At 39.2% G+C, this 27,728-nt stretch overlaps 1 protein-coding gene and 1 long non-coding RNA gene across 7 annotated transcripts in view; one reads left to right on the top strand and one right to left on the bottom strand.

Moving 5' to 3' along the window:
• LOC127004918 (uncharacterized) overlaps nt 1-2,107 on the bottom strand; it is a 135,876-nt gene extending 133,769 nt beyond the window's left edge. For both annotated transcript variants that reach the window (XR_007758108.1, XR_007758109.1), the window contains exon 1: nt 1,968-2,107. This is a non-coding gene — a long non-coding RNA (uncharacterized LOC127004918). The remainder of the gene's footprint in view (nt 1-1,967) is intronic.
• Nucleotides 1-23,703, top strand: part of LOC127004894 (xaa-Pro aminopeptidase 1-like) — a 28,878-nt gene extending 5,175 nt beyond the window's left edge. For 2 of the 5 annotated variants that reach the window (XM_050873138.1, XM_050873119.1), the window contains exons 2-13: nt 5,102-5,252; nt 5,651-5,819; nt 9,925-10,148; nt 11,858-11,966; nt 12,201-12,397; nt 16,476-16,617; nt 16,819-16,945; nt 19,621-19,770; nt 19,893-20,022; nt 20,429-20,606; nt 22,961-23,136; nt 23,411-23,703. In XM_050873138.1, coding sequence (XP_050729095.1) covers nt 5,136-5,252; nt 5,651-5,819; nt 9,925-10,148; nt 11,858-11,966; nt 12,201-12,397; nt 16,476-16,617; nt 16,819-16,945; nt 19,621-19,770; nt 19,893-20,022; nt 20,429-20,606; nt 22,961-23,136; nt 23,411-23,530 — 1,839 coding nt within the window. In that variant the 5' untranslated portion in view covers nt 5,102-5,135 and the 3' untranslated portion in view covers nt 23,531-23,703. Of the gene's footprint in view, nt 1-2,303; nt 2,449-2,529; nt 2,632-5,101; nt 5,253-5,650; nt 5,820-9,924; nt 10,149-11,857; nt 11,967-12,200; nt 12,398-16,475; nt 16,618-16,818; nt 16,946-19,620; nt 19,771-19,892; nt 20,023-20,428; nt 20,607-22,960; nt 23,137-23,410 lie in introns of those variants that run through there. The other 3 variants (XM_050873128.1, XM_050873111.1, XM_050873147.1) reach the window with 3 other exon arrangements.
• Nucleotides 23,704-27,728: the final 4,025 nt, after the last annotated feature.

Consider the following 27,728-nt stretch of genomic DNA (forward strand, 5'->3'; position numbering starts at 1 on the left):
CCCCTAGTTGCATAATATAAATTGTTGGGGGTGTTGGAGGGTCATGCGACGCCGATCTAGCACAGTTTTTCTGCTATTAACACTTGATTTATAGCACATCGTACATTCGTACGATAGTACGTAGTAACACCGTACATTCGATAACCTAACCCCATCAAGACATGACGGAAATAAATACTGATAAAAGAAACAAAATACAAGCCTCGCGCGCATCGTCATTCATGGCGGCTTGAGAGTGACACTGCCTCACATGACCCGCAATCACTATGTCATCATAATTACTTTCAATTTGCGAGGGATATCATACGCATCAGATGTCACAGGACAGGATACTACTTGGTAAGCATAGTAAATTCAGTATATGTTATTTCTTGAGTGACTTATAACAATAATACTCCCCTTCGACCCCCCCCCCCCACACACACACACACATTAGCCATTTCCGAGGGAAATGATTATAAAGAAGGATGAATAATGTGTCAGAAAAAAAAAAGTGTCAAACTCTGATGTGCGACGGGTGTAGCTGTGCTTAGATAAATATCATAATTGCTTAATGTTTATAGTTCGAACATTTTCCGATGGGTAAATACTTTCTTTGGTGCCGCTTCCTGCTATGGGAGTTTTTCAGCGATTTGATAGTTTTAAGTTCATTTGAGTGTTTTGAGGCATTATTTGTTGTAAAAATATATAATAACCATATGATTGGCATGATTGGCGCTGATATCTCATTTCCTACTCAACCAACTGCTCTTCTCTTGTCATATATATTTTCTACTTATCTTCAAAGCTCTCGAAAAATACACAAAAAAGAGTGTAGAGATAAAAATAACTGTGACTATAACCATGAAATCTGTACACTTACCGCTCGGCCACGGGCGGCCCCGCGGCTCACCACCATAGCCAAGGAGACTCCTTGACCATAGCCTATTCCGCCGCCAGTGACAACGGCCCAGCGTGAGGTGTATCACATGTTTTCATCGTAAATAAACTTAACAAATCTAACCTAACCTGACCTAATCCTAACCCAACCTGACCTAATCTAACTACATCTAACCTAACCTAACCCGTGCCCAACTATTATTCTATTGGCTAATAGCCTACAGATGTATCCTAATGGGGATAAGAATGACAATTATATTATGGTTATTCATTAGCACAACCAATGATCCCTAAAAAAATAATCAAATTAACTAAGAAAATATAATCAAATGTAAGAAGAAAACAAAAAAAAAATTAGGAAGTGGACAGCGGTAATAAAGAAAATAAATACCTTTTAAACGGGACAGAGCATGCCTACAGCTGAGCGAATGGCAGGTAGGAGACTCGCTGATCACCTCCCTACGCACATTACTACCCGGGTGAGGCTGTGTACATCGGGTATTTGATATATGCGAGTTCGAAATATGCGAATAAATAAGCACCCCAGTCCGACTTTGATACCTAAATTATTAACTTCAATTTGATGCAGTTGAAACTCTGAATCAAATGCTGCAATGATCAGGGCTCGGCTAGGTCAGAGTGCATAGCGCTGAAAGTCATATGGTGATTATCGTCCCAGACTACATTTTTCCTAGAGTGTATGATGCAGACGTTAACTTGTCCTCCATTAGACGTAAGCAGGACTTTGCCCTGATGTATGGGGTGTGCATACGTAAGTATGGGAGAGATATTACATAATTTACACAGGCCGAGTGGCCTAAGACTACCCACATGCTGTCCAGAAGACCACCCATCAACCCGGATTCTAGATGAAACCGTCCAAGTGAATCAAGAATGAGTTCCGGTGGACAGCATGAGCCAAGCATAACTCCATGGCGCCACTATAAAAATTGCCTGCGCCATAACGGGCTTGGGCCGACCACCAGGCCCCTGAAGAAAGCCTACCGGCGCAACAGGCCGAGATGTAAAAAAAAAAAAAATGGAGAAATTAGAGGCCACCAGATACCACCACCCCGATTTGACCGCACCTGCAGTCAGTCAACGTATCTGAGATCCATACTCCATACACGCTGCCAGCTTTACCAGCGAGGGACCACAAAACTCTTCAACTGCCTGCCGAGGGACATCGATACTTCTAACTGCGGCACGGAGACCTTCAAGAGAAAGTTGGACTTGTTTCTGCCGGCCGAGGATCCTTGATGAGCCCCCTGTCCTACACTCGCCCACTCCAAGGGGACCAGAGAGTAACTCACTCCCTGACCAGCTGAGCCACATCAGGAGTGGAGCACAGTGTAGGGGCGGTGGACTCACAAGCCGACCGTGGTGAACGTCACCTAAACCAGACAAGACAACACATTTGGAGTTCCCGTTACAAAGACTAAATCTTTACCAAACAAGCGTCAAGACCGTGCGGGGCGGTCGCTAAAAAAAAAAAAAACAGTGTCACTGTGCTGATAACTGGGACCCGCCGGCGTGGACACGGGACTCCTTAACGTCCAAATAATTAGTGTACGTAATCCTCTACTTCAGAAAGTCTCTTCCTCACATATTAACGATGATGAAAGTGTGAACACAGTTGGCAGTGCAGCGAAATATATCTAAGGCATGATATGGTCGTGTGGGGCAACGTCCGGTGTGTTTCTGGGGCAGTGTCCGGTGTTGGGCAGTGTGTGGTGTGGGTCAGTGTTTCGTGTGGGTATTCTTACGTGTGGGTGTGGGGCAGTGTTTTGTGTGGGTATTCTTACTTGTGTGTGCGGGACAGTCTGGTGTGGGTGTGTGAGGCAGAGACACAGGGCCAGTGTGACAGCTGGGTTACCTCAGTATACCTTCCCCAAATTTTCCCAGGTACCCACATATCAACCAGCCTGGAGGAGGGGACAATTAGGTGGGTGGGTTGCACTCTGACTGCCAAGGCTGGGATTCGAACCCAGGCCCACTGCATTGTAGCTAAGTGTGCTTAGCTACAATTCCACTTATCTACAGAGGGGACAACATTAAGAACATGCAGTACCACTCCTGTATACCATCATCATGTACTTTTCCTCCTTCTGCTACTCCTTAGGTTCCAGAGATACACCTCTCATGCTAATATTGCATCCTGCATTTGCTCTAGTCGTGCTTTGAATTTGGATCTTAGGGTCGCTTTCACTTGTGTGATTTAGATCAACTTAAATCAGAGTAAAAAAAATCATGACAAATAAAAATGAAATAGACGGTATTTAAAAGTTTATATATATATATATATATATATATATATATATATATATATATATATATATATATATATATATATATATATATATATATAAAGTATGAAGGAAGAAAATATGATCGAATTGTTCAGGACAAGCATCAAGTCTGCTTGTCCTGTAGTAAGTCAGGCACCAGTGAATGGTTGCCTTCTCGTACAAGACAAATATAATATCATAAAGGAAAGTAATGTCTTTTTGCTGATAACAACAATAAATTAATTATCAAGTTTAATGAGCATAATTCTTTTTTGCATACACAAGAACATGATTGAGTCAGATTTCTTATTAATATGATCCGATTTGACAACTTACTGTTTGAAGTCCCTCTTCTGTTCCTCTGTATTTGGGGGCTTCGTGGTGCAGTGGTTAGCACACTCGGCTCACAATTGAGAGAGCCCGGGTTCGATTCCCGGGCGGAGTGGAAAAATTTGGGCAGCTTTTCTGATACCCTACGCCCCTGTCCACCCAGCAGTGAATGGGTACCAGGTATTAATCGGGGGTTGTGTCCCGTCTCCTGGGATCTGTTCCCTTCTATAATTCCTTCCCCCTCCTGTCTCTCTCCAGTATATGACCACAGATGTTGCGCCGACTCAACGAAACTTTCCAACTTTTCCTCTGTATTTATGTACTACTGATTATTTTAATTTGCTGGATCTGATTAAACTACCAGTGTTTTTCTACTTATGATTTTCAAGTGAAAACTCATTTTGGGTAAAGTAGCAACACTAAACTACCAGTATGGTTTCATTTGACATTGTCAAAGTTTCTAAAAAAAAATGTCCTCATAAAAGTGAAACAAATAATCACTATAAATAAAAATATGATTAAAGCCAAAAAAACAAAAAACAAATAAGAATTTTTTTTTTTTTTGAATAAGAAAATCTGATTTAAATCAAATAAATCATTTTTTTTATTATTAAAAAATCTATTTTTTTTCAACCCTACTTGCAACTCACCCACCTGTCCATCATTCCTTTAGGGGTGCTCAATAAACGTCTGCCTGATGGAGTTTGACAGTGGTAACTTGGCTGTCACTGGCAATATATCCTGTAATACTGTTACTTACCTACCACAGGCTCAGTGGTTGAGCTGATGGATGCCAAATTTACTATTCACTAATAATGATAGTTGATTATGATGTTGATTGTTACTATTTATAGTCTGTTCGGAGCATGAAGTCGGTTCAAGGTGTGGCAGATTCCAGAATTCCCATGAGTGCAGCGCTGCCAGTTCGACCACCAATTATCAGATTAGCACTCTCTCCTGGCCTACCCACCCACAACCCACCTGTTTATCTCTCTCTCCCTCTCTCCCTCTCGACCCGGGGGAGGGACCTAGGGGGACACACCGACCACCACCACCACCACCACTACCAACACCACCACCACTACCAACACCACAACGTGGCAACATGGGAAAAAATCGCTGCCACATGTCATAGAATTTATACAAATCCTTGTTATAATCCTAAACATCGACACTCATTGTACTATGTAGCTTCCTTTACTATATACAGAATATATAAAATATCGCTTTCAAATAGCACATGGATGGGAAATAAGAGAGAGACGCATGTACGAAGGCTGATTTGGCAGCATGGGTAGAGGTAAACGACGATACCAGCTCCACCCTGAACAGACTTCATGCTCCGAACAGACTAAAGTAGGGCTAGAATCAGTATTTGGTGGAGATTGGTCAGGTAAAAGATTACTGGTCATTACAGAAATCCACAAATTTCCCCAAAAAAATAGGAAGGCCAGATTTGTACAAAACATAGACCCATATTTAAAGCAATTATTTAGAAGAAAACTATAATTTACTTGTTATTACCAAATATTGCCATAATTCTGTAATTAGGTAGGTATATAATTTGTGCAATTATTCCACTGATGTGTGTTTGAAATTTTCAGGTGTGATTGCAGGAGAGCTATCCATGTTTACAAAATGGCTCCGAAGAACACCACCCCGCTGTTAGTTAAGCTGCGAGCCTTGATGAAGAACACTGCTCATGTCCCCCAGCCTCTCCATGCATATATTGTTCCTTCAGGGGATGCTCACCAGGTAAGGCAAATATTGTTTCTAATGCCTTATGCCCTGGAACCCATGTATTCACATTTAATTACTTTATGAGATGATCCGCATGTAGAGAAGTTTCATAATCCTCATTTGGGTATATAGAAGAAACATGTACAGTTTTGTGTTTATTTCAAGTGCAGTTACTCAAGCAAAGTTTACAATTTAATACTAGTTAGCTGCTATTATAAGGAAAAGGTAAAAGATAAAGTTATAGATGTATTCCTACTGTGGTTATAGGGACTAGTTTAGACCTCAGCAGCCATTTTTTCAGCTGAGACAAATTATATGCAGTTTTTATGAATATTACAGTCCCTTCATGTGGTAGGCAATTAGGCACATCTTTCTTCCAATGTAATTTATCTAGGATATGTTTTTATGGACAGAGTGAATACATCGCCCCATGTGATCAGCGTCGAGCCTTTATTAGTGGCTTCACTGGGTCAGCTGGAACAGCTGTCATCACCTTGAAGGATGCTGCTCTCTGGACTGATGGTCGTTACTACCTCCAGGCCAGCCAGGAGATGGATAACAATTGGACTTTAATGAAGCAAGGTCAGTCAAACACTCATTTTAGTTTTTTTCGTAAAAGTTTGCAGTTGGTCCTCCACCAATGTGGTTTTCACTTCTGCATTTTCTTCACTGCAGCAAACATGAAAATATCCATATTAAAAAACTACGACAGAAATCTGGGTTACAGCATGACATTTTTTTTTTTTTGTGTGTGTGTGTGTGTGTGTGTGTGTAAGGCACACCAAACAAATAGAGTTGAATTGAATCATCAGCGTCATTTGACTTTAGTTAAATGACTCATTTCCTTTCATACTTTAAGGATTCAAGAAGTCACAGATATCATTATCCTGTCAGATATCAGATTCCCTCCTTTTACTACAAGCTTTCTTGTGACTTTAATGCTGAAGAAGAAAGAGAAACTGAGTATTGGTTCATGAACTCAGCACACATTGACCAGAGTTTGGTCCATTTTATTAATTTGTTTCCTGATAGTCTAAATTATCTAGACAAATTTTAGTTTCCTCAGAATAACAACAGAAAACTTCAAGAATCTGGTTGATAAATCAGGTGTCTGATTTCTTAATAGAAATTCCTGTTTTATCAACCAACTTTTTAAGTTTTCTGATGTCATTCTGAAGAAACTGTAGAATTACTTTGTATAATTAGGAGATTAGAAAACTAACTATACTAAAAACACCAGATTGGTCCCTTGGTGTTGAGTTCATGCAACCATTCATGGTTCCTCACTATTATTCGCCATCGAATCCTCAACAGACCTTGTAGTATAATGAGAGAATTTGGGTCCATACTTCCAAAACATCCAATGGGGTACTGATAAATGTGACTCATTTTTACTCCTTCAGTGTGAATGGAAATGAGCCAGTCTGATTTAAGTCAAATGACTGATGACATGACGATTTGTTTGGGGTATATGCAACCTTAATATGTATAGACGCTTTGACTGACCCATGAGAAACAGGGAAACCTTTTGTTCTAACTACCTGCCAATAAGTCACAAAGAATAAAAATCAGTAGCTCAGATACCCATCAATAAATTTATTTTCCTTAGCTCAAACATGATTGGGGTGCCCCTATTTTGCCATATACAGTAATACCTTGGTTTACAAGTGCCTTAGTGTATGATCGTTTTGATATATGAGCAAAAGAATTTCATTAACCCCTTAACAACTACGCTGCCGCTGGCGTCATATAATTTTTTCTGACGTGGGCGTCGAGCATGACGTTAGTGCCAGAGAGCGAGAAGCTCTCTGGAAATTGAACGGCGTATATATGTATATGTCGATGCTTAGTGACTAACTGGCACCTCTTTTGCCCCTTAGACGACTCCATGCTAAAAATAGTCTACAGTTCCTGCCTACGCATCATGGCGTCTGCAAAGCGATTATGTTCCCTCAGCCGATCTGTTTCGGCGGTCTTCCTTTAGTTTCTGCTTCTCGTGTGTGTGCTGAGTTTAGTCTTGACACCTCCACTGATATACATGATGTTCTAGATGAACCAATATCTTGTTCACAGGAGTGTTCAGAGGAGTGGGAAGCGGAAGTTTGAATTTTTTGGGAATCATGGAATTCCAGCCAAAAGGTCTGTCCAAATCATAATCTGATTTCGCAGTTGAGATATACAGATAATTTTCTACAACTTTTATTCAATGAGAATCATTCCAGAATGAAAAACTACAAAAATAATTTTTTTGAGTTTCACAGCAACTTTGGCTCTTTGTAGGCAGTAAATTTCCAGGTCAAAGATTATAAACTATATTTTTCAGACTCCATCATGATAAAATGAGCAACTTTTCTTCAGTAAGTTTTCCTGTACATCGCACCAGTAAAAACTTGGAATTTTGGGGAAATCTTGGAATTCCACCCAAACGGTCAGTTCAAATCATAATCTGATTTCACAGTTGAGTTATACAGATGATTTTCTACAACTTTTATTCAATGAGATTCATTCCAGAATGAAAAAAAAATACAAAAATTTACCAAAATTATTTATTGAGTTTCACCACAACTTTGGCTCTCTGTAGGCAGTAAATTTCCAGGTCAAAGATGATAAACTATATTATTCAGACTTCATTGTGATAAAATGAGCAACTTTTCTTCAATAATTTTTTCTGTACATCGCACCAGTAAAAAGTTGGAATTTTTCGGGAATCATGGAATTGCAGCCAAATGCGACAATGTAGAAAGAAACGGATTTCACAGTGGGGTGCGCCAGAAAATTTTCTATAAAACTTCTTTCATGACTTTTTCTCAGTTTCAAAGTGTATTTTTTTATGACTTTTGCATTATGGGGGATCTCCCGAGAAAAACTTTTGCGGTTTGGAGGGGTTAAAAATGCCTTGGTTTACGAGCGGTGACTTGGTGTACGAGCATCTTGTTTATGCGAGTCGAAGACATGAGTGTGGGCTCCATTTTTTCACTGCAAGACAAGAGCACTCAAAGCGGAAAACAATGGGAATGAGGTCTCAAGTTGGTGTCACACTGGACCTTTTTCCTCCAACCGCGTCAGTGGTAGGTGCAACCGGCAACTCCAACTTTTCTGAGTGTGCATCACACATGACCAAGGTTGGTTGCCCGTATCCACAATGTAAACAAACCCATCGCCCTGTATCCACATGGCGCCATTTCCAAAAGTAAGGACTGTTGTGGCTTGTGCTGCTGTTACTCAAATTATGGACTTGTTGCTACAGTTTAATGGAAGGAAGAAGCAGTTGTGGGTATGATCATGACTTCAAAGACAGGAGGACAGGAGTGTTTACCCAAACCAATAACTCGCTTCCAGTTGGGCGTACAGTAAAACCCCGATTATCCGAAAGCGGATTATCCGAAAAACCGGATTATCCGAAATTGATCTGGATAATGCAATTAAAAAAAATTTTTTTTCTATACTAAAACGTTATAAAACATCAAAAATAAATAAAAGTAACTACATATGTACAATATTAACACATTTAAAATTGATAAGAACAGTTAAAATGAATATGCTTTCTAATACGTATTGCCGAAATAGCTTGTAACGAATAGATCAATGTATTAGACAAAAAACATTAAACAAACTCTCAACAACACCACGTCCGCAACTTCGCCCCAGCAAGGACGTAGGTGCGGCGAACGAACAAACTACTGCACGACTACTCTCACACCGTACTCTCAAGACAACGACACAAACACGACTCCCCTCTCCACTCCATGCCACATTCCCCTTCCAACATACGAGTTGTGCGATAATATGAGTCATCATACTGTGTCTCCACCTGCACGATGCATCAAGGTCACACTTGCAAGCTTGCACAACCATTCACAATCGCACTCTGCAACATTCTCAATTCAGATCTGCAACGCTCACAAGTATCAACATACACTGGTCCAGACAAGGAGACACACAGACAAACATACAATAAAACATTTACATCACATGTTTTAAGCGTACTACTTTGTTTAGCGTAGCGTGTGTTTGGTTTCATTGTTTACATCAGTCGGCGGCAGTCGCGTCACACACTTCACACTGGGCAGTCGCATCGCGTTCTACCTGTGCTTCGACCTCACTTCTTTCTACATCACCATGCCGAAAGAAACCGGGAAAAGGAAGAAAGTCGTCCTTACCATACAGCAGAACACAATGCCGACGATCAAACTGGCGGCGATCAAAATGGCGGCCATAAATCCGGATTATCCGAAAGAGGCTTCCCCCCTTCCATTTCGGATAATCGGGGTTTTACTGTATATTTATATTATTTATCATTGCTATTTCTTAGTAAAATTACTTTTATTCTGTACAAAATAACATTTAAAATTATTTTTGTTAATATTTTTTCGGGATATGGGATGCATTAGTGGGATTCACATTATTTTAAATGGGTAAGTTAATTTTGGTTTACGAGTTTTTTGGTTTGCGATCAAAATTTTGGAACGAATTAAACTTGTAAACCGAGGTATGGCTGTACTTGAAATTTGTTTGTTTATGTCTGTGCTTTCAATGAAGTATCCTTTTTCTAAGTTTCCTGTGTCCTTATTCTATCTATGAATCCCAGATTGTGAATGTGCATATGTGAAAGTTACCAGTTTTTATGGGAATGGAATGTTGTTTTATTTTGTCCTTGTTATATCCATAACTTAATTCTTTATTACAGGCTTACCCAAAACTCCAAGTGAAGCCAAGTGGTTGAACAAGACTTTGGATGTTGGTTCTGTGATTGGAGTTGACCCTTACTTGCTAGAGGCTGATGCCTGGCGTGACTTGGCCAGGGAACTGCAAGGAGGTGGCCATTCCCTCATCCCTGTCCCTGAGAATCTTATTGACTTGATATGGACTGATCAGCCACCTCGCCCTGCCAAGTGTGTTGTTCCCCTTGAGGTACTGAACAGTCATGCTGAATTGATATAATGTGGCATAAGTGGAAGTACAGGTTTTAAGTTTTATATTTTAAGGTTTCTTAGCTTTAGCTGCTTAGCTTACCTTGTTCCCATTGAGTTTATGTTGCCAGAGTATACAGTCATGGCAGTTGCATATTTCAAGTTCTCCAGTTTGTATATCCTTATTGCTATAACTTTTTTTTTCCCTACATTGATGTGCATGCCTCTTGTATCTCATAACTTCACTGGTTTCAAAATTTGTGCCTTATGCATCATACATGTGTAAAAACTCTTTCAGTCCCTCTTTGTCACTCACTTCATAAAACTTTACAGTGTAGCATGCATATTTCCTGCCTCTTCTTAAATCCTCTTGAATTTATCATCACAAATCATTCAAAATTGTTTGAATCAAACACTTGTATTATTCTCATGAACATTTCCACAGTAGGACATGGCTTTATTGCAAATGATTTTAAGATTGTTGATTCTTACACGAGAATAAGAATCATATTATCAATAGATTGTATTTGGCTATACACACAGCCACACAGAGACCTATCAATGAGGTACATTTCCTAATGAACTCAGTTTTTTTTTCTTTCTGTTTGGGGATTCTGAAATACAAGTTATTGTTTGGAGTCATGCTCAAACAGTGTACATGCTGCTGGGGAAAAATATATATCGTATATTACCCATTGCTTGTAGGGCTTTGAAGTTTGCGTCTATAGTATATACATGACCTCTGAGTGCCAATATATGCTGGCCCGTGAACCTTGTGAACGGCAGGAGACAGCATTAAAAGTTTTGTCTACTGAATATTTCGCTCATGGCTGTATTATTCTTTCTAGCATCTCTAGTATAATATAATTTGATGTTAGATGAGTATTTTTTCTGAAGGTGTGGTTATTTTGACCTTTAGTCATAAAATAAGTGCTTTACACACACACACACACACACACACACACACATATACAGTGCTACAGTAGGCAACACTGAAACTGTAAAAAGTTGGTAAGCAGAGAGTAAAGCATCCCTGCTGTGAACTGAAAGCCAATGCTGTCCATTATAAATGGTTTATATTTAACAAGATTTTAAATTTTGCAGCAAGTGAGGGAGGTTATATTTGTGTAGGTGGTCTAAGACCTTGCATATATCAGCTGATATTTTAAACAAACATTTCATGTTCTTTAATTTTATCTATATTGATTTATTAGCATTGTTGTTAGTTAAAGCCATACAAAAAAATAGTTGTGAATTTTATTTAGGGTCAGTGTTTGAGTGCCAGGCAGCTCTCTGTTATGGTTAGGCCAACCATCAGTGTCCATAGTTGTAGTTTCCTGCCAATCAGGTAATTTCTGATAATAATGGGAGATATTTGGAAGTCTTAGGGTGTAGGTTTTAGATATTAACAAACTCAGTCCTTCACCAATTTATGTATATCAATAAATGTATATTTAATATTTTGATTCCCTTAGGTACCAAACAAATTTTATTTAATTAAAATAACACTGCACAAAATTGACCAAGATGACTCTTTGAAACTTGATAACTCTCGAATTCAACTTTCTACTGTGCATTTATTTTGCTTTATGGTAGTTTCTGCTTCCACTACATGATTGACAGGTTTATTAACTGCTTACTCAGGTGCTTCATTTTCCTGAACTATGTTATGTTCCTGTTTTGATGATTGAATGCATTCATTCCTAACAGCTCAAGTACACTGGACTCAGTATTGATGAAAAACTTGCAAGTGTTAGACAAGAACTTGATGAAGAAAATGCCTTCATGCTCATCATCACTGCTCTGGATGAAATTGCCTGTGAGTTACATTGTGCCTCAACTTTTGAGGTTGCTTGTTTATTCTAATTCAATATCTTCCCTTAATTTCATCGCTATTAATGTTAAGTTGACACTTTTTTTATCTCACTGCATATGTTTCAGTATTTATTGGGTAGTATTCTCAGACTGAGGCATAAAGTGTATACATTGGTGCTGGAGGCAGACATAAATCCATCAACATTTTTTTTTATTTATTTTTTTTCTTTTTTTTCAGATCTGCTCAATTTAAGGGGTTCTGATATTGAGTACAACCCAGTATTCTTCTCATATGCTGCTGTAACACAAGAGGAAGCTGTTCTTTTCATCAATAAATCACAGTTAACAGGAGCTGCATTGGAAGCCCTCAACACGAAGGATGGCAAGGTCACTGTAAGACCATATGAGGATCTTGCAAAGTTCATCAGTGAGCAGGTGTGTTTATTGCAGAGTTCAATACATTTACTCTGCCAGTTCTTTTTGTTAAATATTTTCTGTTCATTGTTTATCATCACAACAACCTTGCCATTTCCTGCCCTAAACAGGGCAAGGAGTCCTAGAATTGAGACACAAGAAAGCAGTTATAGAGGAAGCACACATATGCTAAGCTGATAAGAAAACCATCTATTAATGGAACTAGGGAGAGCTATGAATTGGATAACTATAGTCCAACTCAGCTATGAAGTCAGTTTTGGGCGGGGCCCGCTCAGGAATTTCCTTGGCCATAGCGCTGCCAAATCTTATTTAATGTATACAGAATATCTGATACACAATTTCAAATAGTATGTAGATACATATGATTTAGTATTTATACATAATATGAGGGAAAGAGTGATGTATTGGGGGTGATGTACCAGTGCTGTGAACAGGTCAGGCCCCACCCAAACTGACCTATTTGTGTCGGACTATTGATTAATTAGGCACCCAGCCTTACTGTTAAGCATGTGAAAGTATAGTTTTATTCAAACACCTTAGATACTCCTTTTTTTAGTCTTTAATTACTTTTCATATATTTGTAATTTTGTGTGATGTATGTAAAAGAAGGTAGGCTGAAATCCTAGTGTATGGTTAGTCAGTACACAAAAATGGTTATATTACTAATTTTTACTTGCTCCTCTGCCACTTTGGGGTAGAGAAATACATGATAATGACAGTTAAGAAGAGAAAAAGTAGATCAAGTAATATGCTTGCTGTTTTGAATCTTTGCAACAGTGTAAGAAAGTCTGTCAGGCTGATGTTGGTTATTAACTATTGTTATTAATATAGAAATTGTATATGAAATTTGATTGCCAAATATGAGCTTTACAAAGAGAATAATATTGACAGTATTGAAAGTCTGTTGGTAGTAGCGAGTGTTCTAAGTGCTAATCGGTTCACGGATAGAGAAAGTCATATCCGCCAGGGTTACTTTATTTGGGCAAACATACACAGGTCATTAAGGCACGCACAACACATAGAATAGGTGTTTGTTTGTGTGGATGACATAAGTGTTGATGTGTGTGTGTGGAACAATGTGTAAAGGTGGACAACAAAAGGACATGGACGGACAGTCAAAGAAAAACGAATACAAGAAAAGTTAAACAATGAAGACGCGACAAGACAAAGACAATACCAATACATTTAATGAGTTTACAATACACGACTTAATGAGTCTGCTCTGCAGCGCCCATTTTCCTAAGTGTCACTGAGGGAAAGGAGCACGCAATTTGTTGTTGTTGATGGTCGGCCCAAGGCTTCTTCCAGGTGGGGCCTGATGGTCGGCCCAGCCTGTTCTGGCGCAGGCGAGTGTTTATAGTGGCGCCATCTTGCATTGGCTCATGCTGCCCCCCGGAACTCGTTCTTGATTCGCTTGGACGGCTTCCTCTAGAGTCCGGGTTGATGGGTGGTCTTCAGGACAGCATGTGGGTAGTTTTAAGCCACTCGGCGGTGACTGAAAAATCCGAGTGGTAGCGTGGGGATTCGAACCCGTGTCGTCCATCACGCGGTGAATGTGGGCCCAGTACGCTACCAGTTCGGCCACCGCCTACACAGGTCATTAAGGCACGCACAACACATAGAATAGGTGTTTGTTTGTGTTTGCGTTTGTGTGGATGTTGTACTGTGTGGATGACATAAGTATTGATGTGTGTGTGTGGAACAACGTGTAAAGGTGGACAACAAAAGGACATGGATGGACAGTCAAAGAAAAACGAATACAAGAAAAGTTAAACAATGAAGATGCGACAAGACAAAGACAATACCAATACATTTAATGAGTTTACAATACACGACTTAATGAGTCTGCTCTGCAGCGCCCATTTTCCTAAGTGTCACTGAGGGGAAGGAGCACGCAATTTGAGCGGTGACTGCTATAAGTCTACCTTACCTATTTCCACATTTCTGATTTGAATATAAAAAGTAGTGTTGACACATCTAGAACCTCTTGGTGGTTTTAGTCACTATATCTTTCTATTCTACCTCATTTTACTGTAAGAAGAATGTCCCCTTATGTAACAAGACAGAATTTTAGAATATGACGGGAAGGGAAGAAGACTGGAGCAAGCTACAACAAAGTGTATCGACAAAAAAAAGGAGATAGATATTTCATAAGGCCACCTTGTTAGGAAGCAGGCACCAGATTAGAGATGCAGATAGATATATATGTAAGTTTGGGAAAGATGATTTTAGTACTTTTGGGTTTAAATTCCAAAGTTCTTGTCTTTTGAAAGTACAGGTAATTCTCAGTTTATGCATGTTTGAATTACACAAATTTGGAATAATTAGAGGTCAAAAATGGTATTTTTTTTACTTTTATGTGATTTATTTAGAATACTGATATGTATGCCAATTCAAAATGAGCTTGAACGACTAAAAACTTGTCTGAATATCTGGAGCTTTTTCCTAAAAACATTGGCCCTAATAGATGAAAATTACCTGAATGTTGAAAAAAGCCTAACTGTTTCTCGCTCAGTGCTGGGTAGCATGGCTTGCATTTGGTAGAGGATCCCATGTACTCCAGCCATACTGAACAATCTGTCATGTGGCTGTAGTTTCTTCGGGGGATGAGGAGACACAGCTGACTCGCCACTTGAAAGTGGCAGCTCACCACAACAGGCCTGTAACTTATGCAGGCAAATGAACTTCCAGTTGGCTGCAGTCATTGCAGGACAAGACATTCATGGGAGAGAGGAAGATAATGCAAAGGAGGACAGACGAGATTCCCATTTTTGCCACCTTTCTTTGTTTACAAACTGATGCCCTGGAGTGCAGCGCACACCACCTTCCTGGGCTGGTGGCCTTCACTGCCATTTTTAGAAAACTTTGTTTCATGTCCCAAATACCCATCACACCTAAACTTTACATATATTCTTATCAGATCATCATGCTTAGTTTACTCAATATTTAAATAACGCAATCCCTTCAGGAACATATCCCTCATGTAAATTGAAAAGTATTTGTAATCAGATTTAGAAACTGTAGAAATATGCATCAGCATTTGGCTTGATTTCTTATCAAGCCAAATTCTGATACATATTACTAAAGGGGTGTTGATCTGATTCTGATCTGGTCAATTGAAGTTGTTGATGTACATAATAGAGCATCTAAATTAGTGTTTGATTAGCATTGTTCAGAAATCAACAAGGTGCTTATAGTACAAAATGATTCATGTTGGTACGACCCAACAGTTGAGTCCTTTAGGAGAGAATTAAGAAAAGCTGAATGGGTATGGCAGCAAAATAGAACAAACTAGACATGGTCACAGTATGTTTTAGCTAGAAGGGTCTAATTAAACAGTAAAAAATTAGAATAAAATGCATTACCAAGGAAAAGTTAATTCATTGGCAGTGACATACCTGTCAAGCTACTGTGGTGTCTTGCCATAAGATTTTGCGTTAGAGGCCATAAGTTTGTGTATAAAACGGTAATTAAACCATAAGAAAACCATATTTTTTTGTCATTCAATATTTAGTTGTTTCAAAACAAGTGCAGAATGAAAACACAATGTAAACACATGACACAGTATGAACACCACATAATGAAAAACAGTACTGTTTACAAGAACAGTGAGCTGCAGTGAACCTACTGCAGCTCACTGATGCTCTTTGTTATACTCACAAGCGGAGAAAAAAACGTAAGATTTTCAACTTACGCCGTTAGACTTGAAAATCACCGAAATTACGTAAGACTTACGCAGAAACCTAAGACTTGACAGGTATGCAGTGAACAAGCGTCATCAGAACAGCTGGTTGCATATTCAAGGAGGTGACAGGCATATAAGACAAATGTCCCTTTCTCGTAATTTGAATCACAAATTGCATGCCACGAGGTTCAACTCAGATGTGAAGGTCTAAATATAATGTAAAACCTCCTTTGCATGAAAATTATTGTTATTATAATTATTATTATTATTATTATTATTATTATTATTATTATTATTATTATTATTATTATTATTATTATACTGTAGTTGAGTTTTGTAATTGCTTTTATTTTTCTCAGTCATTTTAGATTGATTGTGTTATAAAATTTTCAGATGGCTCTCCACTTTGGCAAAGTATGGGTTTCCAATCATTCTTCCCAAGCCATTATGCAGCTTGTGCCCAAAGATAAAAGATTGTCTAAGCTGTCACCAATAGCCACCATGAAGGCCATCAAAAACCCTACTGAAATACAAGGTATGAATGGTAGATGTTATCATATAAAAAAGACTAGTGGCTAAGAAACTGGTGAGCTGCATATATGATACTAGGGATAAATTAATTGATTGATAGTTTCTTAAAAGAAAAAACAAACAAACATTTTGTCAGTATTATGACAAATCAGTGTCAGAGAATATTACATCAATGATATGATATTACACCCTCTGTAATATATAGGTATGGAGGCCTGCCATGTGCGTGATGCTGCTGCCCTGTGCCGTTACTTTTCATGGCTTGAGAAGGAGGCAGCCAAAGGAACTCAGACAGAGATTTCAGGTGCTGACCAGCTCCAGAAGTACAGAGAGTGAGTTTCTGAGAAACATGAAAGATGGGAATCTTAAATGACAATCAATAATTTGGTATGTATGTCATGTAGGAGCGGTAGAGTCTAGTATGAATAAGAGGTATGCGTAATCACATTATATTGTGTAGGAAGATCAGGAGTGTTTGAGATAATACAGTGTGGTGGGTTGAAAATGATCGAAATCTAATGTTAGAGACAGTATTGGAAAATAAAAAGCTGCCTATATCTTTGTATATATATAATATAGTTTTCTATCTACCTCTCTGTCTAACAAAATCTTTTTGCCTATATTTGTTTATATGTACAGTTCCTACCATAACTTGGCATCTATTAACAATTCTGTAGCATGGCTAGAAAAATACCTTCCCTCTTTCACCCTTTCACTCTCGACCTTCTCTTCCCATCTTTCCCAATACAACTTTCTTTTCCTCTTCTTTCCGTACCTAACTATTCCATTTTTCTCTCCTTTCACCTGACCCTACCCTCTTCAATTTTTGTGTATATACTGCTCCTGTAGAACATGCTGAAGTAAGCAGGAGTGAACTGATACAATCAGGCAGCCTGACTAGATGTATTATCATTAGAGTTAATATACAAGTTCATGTGGAAAGATGATTATCAGACAAAAGTAAGACAGCTGCCACTGTAAATGGACTGTGTGTTTGTTTGCTTCCCTGAGGCAGATAGGGCCTCATTTATAGGCAGAAAACATTAAGGTATCAACTATGAATGCTGAGCAAACCTTTGTTCCCACCATCTTTAAGCTAACTGGGAGCCAAGTCTGCAGACTAAATCAATGGAAATAAACACCCTCGTTTTTTTTTCTGTGTGCTGGCCATGGCACGAGTAGGCTCTCTTGAGGGGTATGATGGACAGCCCCAGCCCATTAGTGGCACTTGTGAGTTTAATTATAGTGGTTGCCATGACATATGACTTGCTGCCCAATGTTGCGACATATTTATTTTTTAAAATATTATTCTTCCTCTTATTGCTTTGTGGCTGAAATCAGACCATTTGTTGAGTGTGGCTTTATCAGTGTCTTGCATGGGTATAGGCAGAGATGAGTGCTTGTTGGTTGGCAGCAGGCAGTCACTTTGAAACTGGTGTCTTGATGGTTTGTCAGCTTGGTGCTTATGATTGTATATCTTTGATAGATTTGTTTATGGGTTCAAAAGGCTGCCACAGTAAATTTTCTATTTGAACTTGCTGAAGTAAACAGAAGAGAAGTGACATGATCAGGGGCAGGGTTTTCTAACAGGTTATGGTCACTGCAAGTGCTTATGGTGACCCTTAATCTCAGTGGTCATCCACTAACGGCATAGCTGGGCACGATAACAGAAAACCTTATTCCCGATACCCGGTAACTGATAATGGAAAACCTTATCGGTGATAACCGATATTCGTTAACTGGAGACAAATATAGGCGATAACTGATAACTGATACCCGATATAAATCCACAATTCCGATACTAGCTAGCGATAAGTCCGATAGGCGAAAATGATACTATAATGATATTTCAAATAAAAAACAAAGATGAACTCAAATTTTCATTATCTGTATTTTAGAAAACTTACAAAACATGAAAACCACACGTTGACACGAACATATGGATGGTAATATTAGAAACGCCTGAACCAGTGTTGTGTTATTTGGTGTCCCCACCGTCAAAAGCTGGCACTTTTGTTTACAAACACTGGTCTTTCATGAACTGGCCCATCACTACTTATTCAGTTATTCTTACTTATCACCATTAACACTTTAACAGTCACTTCAGTAAAGAAGCACTGAAGCACTGGGAACCGGAACACTGGCACTCACTCCGCCACTCGAGACGCAGCTGAGAGGCCACGCACCACTCCGCCACGTGATAACACAAGCCACTGGTCTCTGTTTGTGCTCTTTACAACGGGATCACAAATTTCAGGCAGTGAATAATCATTTTTGGGGCAAAGTTAAATGATTTTTCTCTTTGATATAGTAGTGATTTTTTAGCCTATCAAAAAAATAATAACCTAGTGTTTTTATGTTGATGATCTAAGTATGAAATCTCTTTACCGAAGATGTTTCATACAACACCGGGCACCTGGGCCACACATGCGCAGTAGGGAGGAGACAACGTTTTTTTTTCTGAGAGGCGGAAAAAAGTAGCGATTATCGCTAGTTTGGTTACAAAAGTAATGAAGATACCGATATATATATGTATATATATATATATATATATATATATATATATATATATAGATATATATATATATATATATATATATATATATATATATATATATATATAAGTATCAGATGGCTGATAACCCAATTTTGTTATCAGAACTTATCGCGATAATGCCCAGCTATGACTAAAGGATTATGAGGTCCATATTTACTGTGTAGCTGTCATAACAGTATTCAGCACAGACATAAAGACATGTTGTACCACTTATGCATTCATAGGCTTCATTTAAAAGCATGTATTTGCACACTGGTTGGCAGAAGTAGCAAGGCAGAGAAGTAAACAAAATTTTAGTTTAGCTGTATATGTGTTATTATAACATAATAACACCATGTTTAATATTTTGAGGCCTTGGCAACATCAGGAAAACCGCTTGGCGACCCCACTTGGGGTCGCGACCCCAGGGTTGGGAAAGGGGGCCTTAAGGCTTCTTTTATTTTTTGGCAGAGCACAAGAGGACTTTGTTGGGCTAAGTTTCACAACCATATCATCAGTGGGTCCCAATGGTGCCATCATCCACTACAAACCTTCCCTAGAGACAGATGCCAGGATCACGACTGATGATGTGTATCTCTGCGACTCAGGAGGACAGTACAAGTAAGCTTTGTGTGTGTGTGTGTGTATGTGTGTGTATGCATTTTTTACCAACCTGCTTTTCCATGCATCATTGAAAGTTATTGTACCTGTGATGAATAATATATGTGTGAATTACATTACAGAGATGGCACTACAGATGTGACTCGCACATTCCACTTTGGAACTCCCTCAAAATTTGTACAAGAGTGCTTCACCAGGGTTTTGAAAGGGGTAATAAGCATGGCAACCTGCATCTTCCCTTCAAAGATTAAGGTATGATACCCTAAAGCTAATATTTGTCTATAGCAAAACAAATTAGCTCTTCTTGAAAGATGATACAAGAGAAATTGAGAAAGAAAAAGTGATACTTGCAGAATAAAGAAATGATGGGAGGCTTGTTAGATGGAATATAGAGATGATGGATGTATCAATAGGAGCATGTGCTGAGAAGTGCATTGCCTCACACAGCCCATGACACCAAACCAACAGTCCCACCGAGTAAAACTATGCCTGTCCCCCTCCCATCCTAAGTAGTTCATGGCAGGATCCCTCAACATGCTGGAGCCAGGAGCTTTTTGGATATCCTATTGGTTTCCTCCACTCGGGATTGTCTCTAAGAAACAACCTGATGAGCAGGGTTGACTTCAATTACTACTGATGATGATTTTTTTAATTTCAGGGCAACTGTTTGGATTCCTTTGCCCGAAAAGCCTTGTGGGATGTTGGTCTGGATTATGGACATGGAACTGGTCATGGCATTGGAATGTACTTGAATGTCCACGAGGGTCCTATGGGAGTATCCTGGCGCTCCTTCCCTGACGACCCTGGCCTACAGGAGGGCATGTTTCTTTCAGATGGTGGGTTTTCACAGAAAGCTGTAAAAGTTAGTGCATGATGCATTTCTGAGTATAGTTTGCTTTTTGTCATCAAGAATATATCATCATGCTGGAACCACACTCACATACATCCTGTGCTTAAAGTGAATAACTGCTCTAACCCTCTCAACCATTTCCCTATAGCATTATTTTTTTACACTTAATATAAAATTAAGCCAATTTTAACAGGAAATCTCCTTTGCATTTGCCAATCATTAATCTTTTTGATCATCAGTTTGGATTCTGCAAGGTGCATTCTGCTGGCGATTTGTTTGCCTCAAGTTATCATCATCATCTGTTCAATGTCAGGTTTTCCCATCATCTCTTATGAGGTTAGACTGTCGATGATAGGTTTTCAACTATATTTCTGTCCACTGCCTCAGCCTTTTTAATGCCCAATACTGTGAAATCCTCTTCAAAACATTGCCTTTATGTCTTGTTTGTCCTGCCTGGTGGGTGGCAACCTGGCAATTCCACCCCAACAGCTCTCCTTAATACCTCGCTATTCCCCCTCCTCTTCACGTTCCACAGTCACCTCAATCTCTGTACTTGGCTCCTTCAATCCACATCTTGCCACCTCCTCACTGATGGTCAGGTCTTGGTGATTCATAGTAATTTTTTTTTAGGTATTGTGGTGAAACTTTTAGTAATGTTCTAGATATCTTGAAAGCATTTTATATTGTCTGGGTGCAAATCTTTACTTTCTAGCTTTGTTTTTTTACAGATTGATTTCCCCTTTTTTGTTGCTAACTTTGTACAAAAGTCTTGTATGCACATCCCTGTATCGAGTGTACACCATATTTTGGAAGGAACTCCACTATAGTATTATAGTATTTTATGGTAGCCTAATTTTACCAAATATGATTTTTGCAAAAACTATGATTGCATCTCCTCATAAAGGAAGGGAACTATAGTTGCAGTGCCTAAATCTGAAGTGTGCATTATCGAGCTCTGGCAAACTGTTGTCACACAGCCTGTCTATTTCGTCGATAATATATGATCGCTTACACAAAGGAAATAGGTATCTATCATCAATAGTCCAGAAACAGAGACAACTACTGTCAGTTATAGTTGATTTTTAGTTTCAAATTATTAATAATGTTAGACAGTTGTTTTATTATATTGTTCTCCGTGTAGGGCAGTGCCTTGGCTCATTGATAAATATATAATCAGTGACTTTATAAGTAACAAAACAGCAGTCTGTAGGATTATTAATTACTTGAATCTCAAAGTCAACTATAATTGGCATTCATCATTGTTCCCAGCATATCACTGATAATGACATCTATTTCCTATACCTAGGCTATCATATATTATCAACAAAATCAGATACACTGGATGGCAGCATGTTGCCAGAGCACATTAATGCACACCTCTGACCTGAACGCCGCAACTACAGTTTTGGAGGGATACTTGGGAAAATAAATGAGGAAGAGAAGGAGGCTTGGAAGAAGCATTTTGAATTTCTGATGAATGAGAGTGTGGGAGAGAGAGAAGTGACCAGTATAAGTGTAAGGATTAATGTAGTGTGACCATATCCCCAGGGGAAGGAGATAGAAGATGCAATAAAGAAGTTGAAAGCAGAAATGCATAAATATGGAGGACATGTAGTTGTGGATATTTTATTTAGCATCTGAACAAGGTGAGGGACTGTAAGACTGGAAAAAGACCTTCATGGTGCTGCTGTACAAAAGAAAAGGAAATAGGGATGATTGTAGTAGTTATAGGGGAATAAGATCACTCAGTGTGACAGGAAAGGTATATAGAGGGGAGAAAATCATGAATGTAACTTGGAGAGGTTCGATATTGGTGAGACAGCAAAGGGAGTGTATTTAAGAGATGTTGAATGGGTGAAACAAGGTGCTTTAAGATGGTATGGACTTAATGAGAAGAAATGAAACTGACTTTGTCAAGGGAGCATATGAGAGCAGGATCGAGGGATAGCATGTCAGAGGAAGACAGCCAGTGAAATGTATCAGTCAGGTGGATGAGTATTGGGGAAAGAGTTGGATGGTAAGTGATTGAATGTGCTGAGAGAGAGTGTTGAAACAGGATAACCTGGAGACACTTCTGACATGGCCACTCCCTTTGAGGAAACAGGGTGTCTGTGTGATATAGATAGATAGATAGATTGTCCATCTGGTTATTGTTTCTTGTGTGAGGGAGTCAAATTAACTGGCATTTCAAAGGAACTAATATTATATGACTTTATTTTGTATTTTTTTAATACATTTTAGTCCTCTGAGTGTTAATGAGGACGAAGCACTCAGTAGAGACAGTCCTCGAACATTGAAAGAACTGTGATTAAATTTTCAATGATAAATTTTCTTTCTCAGAACCTGGGTACTATGAGGATGAGAAGTTTGGCATTCGCATTGAAAATATTGTAAGGATTGTTAAAGCAGAAACTAAGCATAACTTCCGAGACCGCGGGTTCCTAACCTTCAAGACAGTGACTTTGGTGCCCATCCAAACCAAACTCATTGACCCAACTCTTCTAACAGAAAAAGAAGTAAGACAATTGGTTCTGTTCTTTTGATATTTCTTTTAAATTACCTCTCATGATTAGTTTATCTTTTTGTTTTCTATGCAATCTTGGAATCTTGAAAAGAGACAGTGATAGTCATGGTGAATTTTTATTAACATTTGTGTGTATAAATTTACATTTGTAAATCTGTTAAACCTTCATGAGACAGTTTCAGTGAAAAACAAGGATTACTAAGGTGTTTATGGTGCATTGCCAAATGGAGGAAGGAGCAGCACTCTACATTCCTATAATCTTTCAGTTGGAGTGGCTGAATAACTATCATGCAGAATGCAGAGAGAAGGTGGGAGAATTGTTGCTGCAGCAAGGACACAAGGAAGCATACAACTGGTTGCTCAGGGAAACAGAACCCATGGGCTAGTAAAGCTCAGTCTTCTGGATGCAAGAATGGAAATTTAGATGTATGTTGAGTGTGTAGGTTTTAAAACTTATTTCTAATGATAATGTTTTCAGAGATCCAGCCAAATCCTTGAATTTTGGCATGTAATCTTTTTTACATGAAATTTTAAAGTATAGTCTAAGACTAAAATAATATTACTGTTGTTTACCTTAGCCCTACATTGATGACTTGTGAAGCTGAGTAAGTGAATCAGAACTACAAACTGCTGACCAGCAAAATGTTATAGATTTGAACTAAGGCCTATGGGCCACCTTCAAGGCTACACATGACTATAGTCAGTTCACCCAAGTCTGAAGTGAGCATTATCATGCGCTGGCAACCTGCTGTCACACGTCGTGTCCGATTTCGTGTATACTGTATGCTAGCCTTCACATAGTAAACAGTCGTCAGTGTCAGTAATATGTAGGCAGCAATAACAAATACCGTCAATTATAGTCGATTTTGAGTTAATTTTAGTAATGTCACTAACAGCTGTTTTATTAAGATAAAGCTTGCTAATTTTCTCGGTGATGGACAACACCAAGGCTGTTTAATAATCATAATCAGTGATCTTGTAAAGTAACAAAACAGCTATTTGCGACAGTACTAATATTTTTTAACTCATAATTGACTATAATTGACGGTATTTGTTATTGCTGCCTGTATATTATTGACGCTGACGACTGTTTACTATGTGTTGGCTAGCATACAGTATCCACGAAATTGGACATGCCGTGTGACAGGTTGATAATTCTCACTTCAGACTTGGGTGAACCGACTATACCTTTAACATTATGTCTCTGAATGAGAGAAGGTAATGGGAGATGCAAGGGATGGTTTGCTTTTATATGAGTTGTAGGATAAAATGAAGAGGGGAGACAATACAGAATTTCAAGTGAGAGGGAATGGATGTCTTGAACAGAGACACCAAGGGTTCATGGAAGTTAATTGCCTCTGTATTGGATATCATTGTCAACAAATAACTGTATCTCCTTTGAAAAATATAATCAGGAATCATAAAATAGGGAATAAAAAATTAACATGAAATATAAGTAGTGAAATGTTATTTATTCATGACAAGGCACATCAGAGTTGCATTTTTCCTAGAGCTTGTTTCATTAAATTTGCATCATCATTTTAGTCCTCTATCATCCCAAAGCAGGGATGGGGAGTTATAAGACTTGAGGGAAAAGTTTTAGTTAGAAGAAAAAATATTTGGAAATAAGCCCTACTGTTAGTGGGCTACCCTTTGAGGTACTCATGCTGTTGTCAAGCCTTGGCATTCTCAGTGACTGAATGTTCAACTCTTACAGCCCATTGAAGGCATGAGATTAGATATGGTTTTTGTATCAAGAAATCCAACCTTACTTCATGGATCTGCCATACCAACAGATTTCTCATCCCCTTTGGCTCAGTCATTTTTATTAACATTTTCATATTCATCTCTCTCTTTTCATGTGGCCTATAGCACCGGTAGGTTATTCCATATAGGCCTGATGGTCGGCCCGAGCCTATGGCGCAGGCAATTGTTTATAGTGGCGCCATTGTTATTGGCTCATGCTGCCCCCCGGAGCTCATTCTTGATTTCACTTGCTTTGTACAGCTTCTTCTAGAGTCTGAGTTGATAGGTGGTCTTCAGGACAGCATGTGGGTAGTCTTAGGCCACTCGGCGGTGACTGAAAAATCCCAGGTGGTTAGCGGCGGATTTGAACCCACATCATGAAATGCGGGGCTGGCATGCTAACCACTCAGCCACCACTTCCCCCAAATTTACTCTTTTCTGCTTTTCTCTTTCATCTCATTAATTCATTACTTATGGCATCGGCATCTTAGTGTGGTGTAAGGAAATTACTGACCAGTTCAGCACAGCCTCTCTGCCTGTCACATGATTACCAAATCTCTTGAGCCATCCTATTCCTAAATTTGTCACCCCAGTTTAGGTGCATTGCCTCTGCTAGTGTCATACCCAGAGGTGGGCACCTACTATTTTTTTGTTAGTCCGCAATTCGCAATTCCGCTAACTTTGTGTAGCATTCCACTAATCGCTAGTCTGCAAATTTTCCGGCTTCACTGGTCTGCTATCGCAAATCCACTAATTCTAACATTAATAAATTTTTTTAGTCCATTAATGAAGTCTGCAACAGTCCACTAACCATTTTTTAGTCCGCTAAGGCACTAACCCTTTATTGGTAGTTAAAAACATAATTTAAGACTTGGTGAGTTAATGTAAATTGCCTCCCACGCAGACTGCCGGGACAGGCCGGCTGCACAACACAGTTCTTGAATATTCCCGCCCATACAGCCTGCCGTCTGTGTGCTGCGCTGACCGGCTGCACATCAGACAGATCTAGAATAGGGTGGCCAGATTTCAGGAAGTGAAAACCGGGACGCTTTAATAAAAAAACAGTTTCCAGGACAGTGCATGAAATCCGGGACATTTCCTGGACAATTTTATTTCCGGGACAAGCTATTAAAATCCAGGACTATCCCAGATAATCCAGAATGTCTGGCCATTCTAATCTAGAAATTTCTCCACACTTTCAAGAATATTCTTGAATTTCCTGGAAATGTGTCATTGTTGGTGGTTTGTGAAAGTTTGCATTAGCGGACTATAATTTTGGCGTTCCGCTAACTGCAAATCCAATAATTTTTCAAATTTTCTACTAATGCTATTCCGCAAATTTTTTGTTAGTCCGCTATGAGTGGATTGGCGATTAGTGGACTTAAATTGCAGAATGCCCACCTTTGGTCATACCACATGTGTTGGAAAAAAAAACTTTTCAGAGGTACAGAAATGTTGAGTGAAGGTCCCACATTTGGAACCCTCCAACAGCTTAGTATTTCCTATCATCATTAAGAGCCTGAGAATTAATCCAAATCATATCCTGCTGTCATCATTTGAAACTTTGATTACACATTATATAGATCTGAATGAGGGAGTGTCAGTCAAGAGGCACTGTTATGGATGCCCACAAATTGAGCTGTCTATCACCGCCCATAAAGAAATGGAGAGAAAGACTCAGGTCAAAAGTACATACATATTATAAAAATCCACCTCAAACTGTGATGCTATAAAACAAAAAATCATGACATTTACTATTTTTTAGAACACTGCATTTTCAGGTTCCAGCAAGCACTGTATTGTAACACAATCCAGAAGTGCTTCCACCCCTGCCCCATTTCACCCATCAGTGACTACATTCTGGATGTCAGTGATGAGTTTTGTGCCTCCTGTGGGGTGGTCTGGACCCTGCCAATGGATAACCCATCTGGACATAAGTGGCAGTAGTCATGGTCTGCCCTTATCTTTTTTTTCTTAATTTGGGTACCTTAAGGCCAGAGCTGGGCGCGTTACTGGATATCGGGTAGTCCGGTACCGCTCCTCCGCACCTCGAAACACATATAGTCCGTACCTGTACTTCCGCGCCTAAAATTTTTTCACTCGTTCCGGTACCGCACCTCCGCACCTCCGGTACCGTACCCAAAACTATTAAAGCGCGCCTGAAAAATCTAGTCCGTACCTTAAAAAAAAGAAATACAAGGCAAGGTCATCAGTTACTCATGCAAGAGCGTACGTCATCAGTGACGTCACCGTCATACCTTGTGCTTTTAAATTTAAATCTTGTCTAAATTTAAATTATCATATTTTAAATCTGTGAGACTATTGCCATACCTTCACCATACGCCAGTTCACTGCTCTGATAATGATAGCTATGAAGTCCTTTTTCTTCCAATATAAAGGTTGATACGCAGTAATTAAAAGTGGTAATCTAAGCGACATTGTTTTAATAATGTGACCGTTTCTTTCATTCCCAGTTTTGTACAATATGGCAACAGGACACGTGTGTCTCGACGTAAGGAAACCAACACCTTGGGTTCTTGCTATCCGTGCACGTGGTGTTGTCATTGATGACGCACTTCCTTTAAGACGGACGACAAACGGTATATTTTGAACCGGGCCGTAAATCTGAATGAGTGACGTCACTCAAGTGGCGGGAAAACATGCCCTGCAGCACAGACCGTGTAAACGACCCCCGGGGCGGAATTCATCAAACCATTTACCGGACCTCTGTCTGGTAAGTCTCGCGGTATCTCCGCCCACCCGGTAAATCGGCATTCACCAACCACTTACCGGAGCCGTGGTAAGGCCAAAAGTTACCGCGGCTCGGAGCACCCGTAA

Source organism: Eriocheir sinensis, chromosome 3 (assembly GCF_024679095.1).
Source record: "Eriocheir sinensis breed Jianghai 21 chromosome 3, ASM2467909v1, whole genome shotgun sequence".
Taxonomy (NCBI): domain Eukaryota; kingdom Metazoa; phylum Arthropoda; class Malacostraca; order Decapoda; family Varunidae; genus Eriocheir; species Eriocheir sinensis.